The 8,704-nt window shown below is 42.6% G+C and overlaps 1 protein-coding gene across 1 annotated transcript; it reads right to left on the reverse strand.

Annotated features, from left to right (window-relative positions):
• Window positions 1–139: 139 nt before the first annotated feature.
• LOC311147882 (toll-like receptor 5) lies at window positions 140–5,303 on the reverse strand. Its single transcript, XM_084184709.1, has 2 exons — window positions 5,131–5,303; window positions 140–2,545 (listed from the first exon to the last, which is right to left on the reverse strand). Exons 1-2 carry the CDS (start codon window positions 5,148–5,150, stop codon window positions 553–555), a joined length of 2,013 nt encoding a protein of 670 aa, XP_084040835.1. The 5' UTR covers window positions 5,151–5,303; the 3' UTR covers window positions 140–552.
• Window positions 5,304–8,704: the final 3,401 nt, after the last annotated feature.

An 8,704-nucleotide genomic window follows, 5' to 3' on the forward strand; every position in this document is an offset into this window, starting at 1 on the left:
AAAATAATTATTTTGAAAGACACCTTTTTATTGGCTTTTGGCTGATTTGTTTTACGCTGTGTGACAAACTAAAGATGTGTTGATGAGATATTTATATCTGTCACGAACGTTGTAAGAAGCGGACCAAGGCGCAGCGTGATAGGCGTACATCTTTTAATGAGTACTTTTCACCAACAACAAAACGATACGTGAAGTCTAAAGGTTCACCAACACAAACCTATACAGAACAAGATCCCACAAATAACTAGTGCCAACAGGCTGCCTAAGTATGGTTCCCAATCAGAGACAACGAGAATCAGCTGCCTCTGATTGGGAACCACCCTGGCCAACATAGAAAACACGAACTAGAACAAAAACATAGAAACTACAACATAGACACTACACACCCTGGCTCAACTTTTAAGAGTCCCCAGAGCCAGGGCGTGACAATATCATACAGTATGCCATATGACATTCAGGATATTGTAAGCAACAAAATAAAATGTGATTCCCAATAGCAAACGTGCAAGACAGAGTAGATAGCATGGAAAATGACACATATAATACCAAACTCTAATTGTCTTGATTTACATTTCTGTTCAAAGATGGTTTTGGGTACTTTTCCGTTGTTATGACTTTGCTGTAATTCAACAGGCTGACACCATGGAGATTTGAGGGGAACTCACAGCTGAATTCAGCCACGCCGGGGTCTGGAAAAGTCACGTTAGTCCTGTTCAGCCACGTCAGAAAGTCCTTCAGGCCGTAGTCACAGTGGAATCGATTCCTATATAAGTTGATCCAGCTGAGAGAACTGAAAGCCGCTGGGTCAGGAGAGGAGAGGAAATTGTAAGATAGGTCAACTGTTTTGAGACTCTCTGGGAAAATGTCTGGTTGGAGGTATGTGAGAGAGTTGAAGCTGAGATCCATCTCTTCCAGAGAGACGAGACCTTTGAATATGCCATCTGGGAGAGCCCGCAGGGAGTTAAAGCTTAAATCCAGACTAAAAAGCTTGATAAGATTTTCAAATACATCCAAACACTCTCCATGTGCCCATAACATCTGCAGGGCGATGTTCCTTAGCTCCAGCAGCTTCAGAGAGTTTACAGCAGGCACTGAAATATTACTTCTAAAGGTGCACCACTTTATGTAGTTGTTACCATACCAGATACGCTCAATGCGCATGAATTTAGCTAACACAATGTATACCTCCTCTAAATTAGTTAACCTGTTGTTTTGAACGTTCAGTATGATAGTACTGTTAGCAAAGCCCAAGAGGCCATCTAAGGATGTGATCTTATTATCAGCCAAACGAAGAAGTTGCAGGTTTGGTAGTGGTGCAAGGTAACCATATGTACCTAGTTCCCGAATAGAGTTTCCTGTAAGATCCAGGATTTGAAGGTTTGGAAGTCCTGTAAATGTCTGATATCCCAATGCACCAATATGATTGTAAGATAAATCTAGTTCTAAAATATTGGGTAGATTGTCAAATGTGTAAGAATAGATTTCCCCTAAAAGATTGTGTGACAGGTTGAGCCTTTGTAAATTTTCAAGACCAAAAAATGCCCCCCTGTCAATCTGGTTAATTTTGTTTTGGGCTAATGTTATGTCCTCTACCTCTCTCAGTGGACTGAATACTGCATATTGCAAAGTAAATATAAAGCATTTGGACAAATCTAGAATCTTGACGCCACTATTCTTGAGGCCAATGAATGTTTTCTTGTTTGGGTCTTTGACGTTGCTGAAACCAAATGATTTTCCCATGGTGCTGTGTTCCAGAATAATATGGTGAATTTTCGTTCCTTGGATTGCATTGAAAAACAATTTTGCCTTGTCCACATTGAATCCGTTGGAAGATAAGTAAAGTGTCTCCATGGACATGTTTCTAAAGGGATTTCCGCATCGTTTCCAGTCAAAACCATTCGGAGTCATACCATATAAATAGACACTGTTTAAGTTGAGCAACCGAAAGTGTTTGCCTTGAAAGCCAAGCAAATCTTCCTCACATATGCTTTCCATCTGGTTTAGGGTCATGTTTAACTCTTGGAAATCTGTCATGTTCACGAAGAACTGTGCAGGTTGGATTCTTTTCACTTGGTTACCATACAGATCTAGCGTTTCCAAGGAGACCAGGGGCCTGAGATAGTCGCCCTGTAATATGGACTCAGTCAGGTCACACACATACAGAGAGAGAGTTCTCAGGTTAGACAATCCCACAAACGCATCTGGCTCAATCTGTAAACCTGTATTATGTCCTAAATAGAGCACTGCCAAGTTTGCCAGTCTTTGAAAGGTGTTAGTTCTTATAGTAAGCCCATTGACTCGTTGCCAACTGAGGTCCAGTTCCTTTAACCCTTCAAGCCCAGAGAACGATGTCTCGTTGATCTCACTGATGTAGTTATCCCTCATATACACATGGGTAATGTATGGAGGCAGTGCAGGAACCTGATATAGAGACTGGTTGGTGCAAACTGCTATAGAACCATATAGTGGACATCTTGGGATGCATTTCACCACCTGCAGGTAGACTCCAAAGATAGCCAGCAGTATACGATTCCTCATCATCCCCCTTGCACAAAAGTAGAAAATAATGCAAATTATTTAAATATAATTAAAATGATGTTTATGTCATTACAGGGCTACCATACATACATTCATTGGATAGATATTTCAGTCTTGGAGTATCCCCTTCAGATGAGACATACTTGGCTAGGGAGTTTATGTTTAACTGTATGTTTGCACTAAAAGGTCCATAGTCCACTGGTTCTGTCCCAACCTGCTAATGAAAATCCCCTACTGTATATGTGTGCACAGAGTACACAGCTCTAGTCTGGTGTAAACCCAGGCCTGTTTGTATTATATCAATTAATCCCTTCTGCCCCCAAGTGTGTAGTCCAAGGAGAGCCTCAGGCAATTTAATTATGGCCTCAATTGATTTGATGTGGCTGAATGATTATCATGAGAGCTATTATATGGACAGTAAAATGTTGTTAAAGGTGCAATCTGGGATTTAAAAAAGCATTCACCCTGCCACTTTTTGAGGTAAATGGCTGAGGGATGGGGCTGGAGAAATGTCACCACTCAAATTCATAGACGGAACTATGGATGAATGGACTGACCATCCATGAGATCAAAATGATAGTTTCAAAATGATAGAAGCTATTTTTGTTTATTTTTGACCATTTTAATTAAAAACAATCAAAGTTAGATACTTAGTTATTACCCAGAAATTAGTTGAGATTGAGATAAAAATGGCTGAATTGGACCTTTAAGTTATTTTACAATTTTCCCCCCCAAGTTCAATAAAAATCCAAGTCAACAATCAGGTTCAAAGAATATATCTAAAAACAAATCAATATTTTATTAAGTTAAGTCAACATTTTTTAAAATAAATACAGTACCAGTCAAAAGTTTGGACACACCTACTCATTCAAGGGTTTTTCTTAATTTTTACTATTTTCTACATTGTAGAATAATAGTGAAGACATCAAAACTATGAAATAACACATTTGGAATCATGTAGAACCAAAAAAGTGTTAAACAAATCAAAATATATTTTATATTTGAGATTCTTCAAATAGCCACCCTTTGCCTTGATGACAGCTTTGCACACTCTTGGCATTCTCTCAACCAGCTTCACCTGGAGTGCTTTTCTAACAGTCTTGAAGGAGTTCCCACATATGCTGAGCACTTTTTGGCTGCTATTCCTTCACTCTGCCGTCCGACTCATCCCAAACCATCTCAATTGGGTTGAGGTCGGGTGATTGTGGAGGCCAGGTCATCTGATGCAGCACTCCATCACTCTCCTTCTTGGTCAAATAGCCCTTACACAGCCTGGAGGTGTGTTTTGGGTCATTGTCCTGTTGAAAAATAAATGATAGTCCCACTAAGCACAAACCAGATGGGATGGCGTATCGCTGCAGAATGCTTTGGTAGCCATGCTGGTTAAGTGTGCCTTGAATTCTAAATAAATCACAGACAGTGTCACCAGCAAAGCACCCCCACACCATCATACCTCCTCCTCCATGCTTCACGGTGGGAACCAGAAATGCGGAGATCATCCGTTCACCTACTCTGTGTCTCACAAAGACACGGCGGTTGGAACCAAAAATCTCAAATTTGGACTCCAGACCAAAGGACACATTTCCACCGGTCTAATGTCCATTGCTCGTGTTTCTTGGCCCAAGCAGGTCTCTTCTTCTTATTGGTGTCCTTTAGTAGTGGTTTCTTTGCTGCAATTCGACCATGAAGACCTGATCCACGCAGTCTCCTCTGAACAGTTGATGTTGAGATGTGTCTGTTACTTGAACTCTGTGAAGCATTTATTTGGGCTGCAATCTGAGGTGCAGTTAACTCTAATGAACTTATCCTCTGCAGCAGAGGTAACTCAGGGTCTTCCTTTCCTGTGGCAGTCCTCATGAGAGCCAGTTTCATCATAGCACTTAATGGTTTTTGTGACTGCACTTGAAGAAACTTTCAAAGTTCTTGACATTTTCCGTATTAAAGTAATGATGGACTGTCATTTACATTTTAGTCATTTAGCAGACGCTCTTATCCAGAGCGACTTACAGTTGGTAAGTGCATACATTTTCATACTGGCCCCACGTGGGAATCGCAAATGCCATACTCTACCAACTGAGCTACACAGGATATTTCTCTTTGCTTATTTGAGCTATTCTTGACATAATATGGACTTGGTCTTTTACCAAATAGGGCTATCTTCTGTATACCCACCTACTTGTCACAACATAACTGATTGGCACAAATAAATTCCACAAATTAAGAAGAAGGCACACCTGTTAATTGAAATGCATTCCAGGTGGTTGTGAGAATGCCAAGAGTGTGCAAAGCTGTCATCAAGGCAAAGGGTGGCTACTTTGAATAATCTCAAATCTAAAATATATTTTGATTTGTTTAACACTTTTTCAGTTACTACATGATTCCATATGTGTTATGTCATAGTTGTGATGTCTTCACTATCATTCTACAATGTAGAAAATAGTAAAAATACAGAAAACCCTTGAATGAGTAGGTGTGTCCAAACTTTTGACTGGTACAGTAAATAAAGTCAAACACATTAAACCACCAATCAACTTAAACAAAAACAAAACGAATAATCAATAAAAAAATAATTCATGAAAAGTTGTAGCTTACCTGAAGTGATGCGCGCTCATAAAACAGATGTGTAGAGCTTATGAGTATGTTTATGAGATAGGCTACTCCCCTCGCAGATAACTTGAAGCACTGGTTTTCATAAACGTTCTTATCCAACAACAACGACAGTGACCTACATGAGATGACCTTACTTCTGTTCTGACTGACTTAGTTCAGTTTTTATAGTCCAGTGGTGTTGACTTACGTCAAACCGTCCTCTTGAAACACAGGTGAAAACCTTTCCCTCTGCGTCAACGTGTTGTGCAATATTGTGTCACAATTACATTGTTATTACACATTATGCTAATTCAATGTGTAGAACCAGGGGAATTTATTTATGTCTCAATACACCATCAGGGGTGGAATTGGAGAAAACATATTACTCTGGGAATTCACCACTATCTGATCACCGGGCATGCAGCTGAAAACATTTTACATGCCAAAAATGCTCCCCATGATATTTTGGAAACTCCTTTCTTATGCAATTTCCACACAATTTTTGATTTGAATTCCACTGCTGCTTACCTGTTGCCCACTAGTGTGAACTTGTAGAACGGTAAAATGGTGTATTAACATATTCACTCTGAATGAAAACATTCTGAATAGTCCAAAACTGTAAAGTTTTGATATTACAATCATATTAGCCTCTCAGAGCACAGTAAAAAAAAATGTCAAGCTCATATTGGTAATGTCTTAGAGAGCAGGACAGACATGATCTGAATTACATGCAATGATGAAAAAATTGCAACCCTGCACACCCAAAAAATCTGCCTGGAATAAGACAATATATTGAACTAATGAAATAGGGATGTCCGTAAGTCAATAAGGATAAATAAGCATAATCAAATAGCAGCCTCCAGTAGTCCACAAGGGGTCACACTTCACAAATGAGTGAGCCTTATCATAGAGAATGATAGAGGACTCTAGTGCCCAAAAGCTCATTTTAGCATGGGCAGCGCTATTGAGGACTTTTATTTATTTTTAGTCATTTAGCAGACGCTCTTATCCAGAGCGACTTACAGTTAGTGAGTGCATACATTATTATTTTTATATACTGGCCCCCCGTGGGAATCAAACCCACAACCCTGGTGTTGCAAACACCATGCTCTACCAACTGACCTACATCCCTGCCAGCCATTCCCTCCCCTACCCTGGACGACGCTGGGCCAATTGTGCGCCGCCCCATGGGTCTCCCGGTCGCGGCCGGCTACGACAGAGCCTGGATTCGAACCAGGATCTCTAGTGGCACAGCTAGCACTGCGATGCAGTGCCTTAGACCACTGTGCCACTCGGCCTTTTACCATTTTGAAGTTGTCAACTGGGTGAGACTTCCTATGGGTTAAAGAAGGATCACATGATTCCATCCAGGTCATCAGGAGGGATCAGTCAATTAATTATACTTGTGAGCAAACATTCCATAACTGCAGGGGGCAGCAAATCGCCGACCTTCACTTTATACCTGTTAAAATAACACACTCCAGGTGGCAGTATGCACCCTTTCAGTTTGTTTACCAACTCATAGAAGTAGTAGAATAAGAAAATGGACTACTTCAAAGTGGATATGGCTTCAATGGCGCTGCCCATGCGCTCACAGATGCCATAATGGGACAAATACAAAAAAGAGTCCTCTATCCTTCTCTATTGTCCTTACCATGAGCCTTACCGGAGGTTTGACTTCACTGGCCACTCTTCAACCACTAGAGGGCCTGTCATGCCAAATAGTGTCCCCCTGCCAAAAAGTGTAATAGTTTATCGAACCCCATTGGGACAGTATTTGGCATGACAGGCCCGTATTTCTCTGAGGAGGATGAGCAGGAGGTGGGGCAGAGGCTTTTTTCACTCTCTCTCTAAAACGGTCTGTGTGTGTACCAATGTATTTTGGGTTTTCTCTCCAGGACTCTAAGTCCAGTGTGGATGAAGTGATTCCTGCCCCCTCCCTGACCTACCAGTCCCTGCCCAGTCTCTGTTGGCCCTGACTGTCCTTCAGACCCCTGGTCCTCACACCTGGACCGTCCACCACTGTCCTTCAGACCCCTGGTCCTCACACCTGGACTGTCCACCACTGTCCTTCAGACCCCTGGTCCTCACACCTGGACCGTCCACCACTGTCCTTCAGACCCCTGGTCCTCACACCTGGACCGTCCACCACTGTCCTTCAGACCCCTGGTCCTCACACCTGGACCGTCCACCACTGTCCTTCAGACCCCTGGTCCTCACACCTGGACCGTCCACCACTGTCCTTCAGACCCCTGGTCCTCACACCTGGACCGTCCACCACTGTCCTTCAGACCCCTGGTCCTCACACCTGGACTGTCCACCACTGTCCTTCAGACCCCTGGTCCTCACACCTGGACCGTCCACCACTGTCCTTCAGACCCCTGGTCCTCACACCTGGACCGTCCACCACTGTCCTTCAGACCCCTGGTCCTCACACCTGGACCGTCCACCACTGTCCTTCAGACCCCTGCTCCTCTCACCTGGGGTGCATTCAGCAGGGCGCAACTTCTTGGAACGTTCAGATGTAAATATTCTATGTAGAACAAACATGCCTCTGACTTGTAGAATAAGGAATCATGTTGGCTCTATTCGTGGCATTTCTATATGCCACATTCAACAATGTTTGGCTACTGAACGTGGCCCAGCAGTCCACCACTGACCTCACACAGATCCTGGGTGAGACCCAAGCAAGGGAGAGTCACTGGCAGGCAGCTTGTAGTTCTAAATGATTTCTAATCATTAGTAAAAACCATTCTAAAATAAATTATTATTATTTCAAAATTAAGTCATTTTCTGGTTTGGATAATATTTGACGTTTATAACAAATATTTAGATTAGCTTAAATTCTCTTTCGGTAGTTAGTTTAAAGCACAGGAGGTTGGTGGCACGTTGATTTGGGAGGACGGGCTTGTGGTAATGGCTGGAGTGGAGTCAGTGGAATGGTATGAAAAACATCAAACACATGGCTCTCTGCTTATGAGCCGTAAAGGGATGCTTTAATGATAGCCATATGCTTTAGCATTGATGTGGCGCAGTAGAGAGTTCCCAAAACATGAGCGCAAGCCCAATGCCATCATTACAGTAAACCTCAGGAAGGCTTCCCAGACCTCCAGCATGTGGAACTACTCCCCACTGACAGCACAACCATCTCTCCATCTGCAACACACCAATTAGATAGTCAGAGATGGGTGTGCGAGCAGGCACAACATGTGTATGGTATGCACAGCTGTGGAGCTGTGGAAGACACCAGCAGACATTTGACTGTGTTGCCAGGCACTTTAAAGTTAAGAAAGATAATGATGAGAAGGAATCTTTGTTTACTGACGCTGTTTTGTTTTTACTCTTCAGCATCAGCATCAGGTCAGTTGTTGAGGCAGCAGTCTCCCCAACCTGAGTCCACCCCAGAGTTGGTCCAATCAGTGGACACAGCAAAATCCTGAGAGGTCCAATCAGACATCCTAGAAATGCCTGCTGTATGGAGCGTCCAATTGTAGTGCGTTCGAATAGAGATGCCTGCCAGTCCGAAAGAGGAACAACCTCCCACATTCCTCCAAACACCAGTCATGGTACTGCCACT

Source organism: Coregonus lavaretus, assembly GCF_964263955.1.
Source record: "Coregonus lavaretus genome assembly, chromosome: 20".
NCBI classification, from domain to species: domain Eukaryota; kingdom Metazoa; phylum Chordata; class Actinopteri; order Salmoniformes; family Salmonidae; genus Coregonus; species Coregonus lavaretus.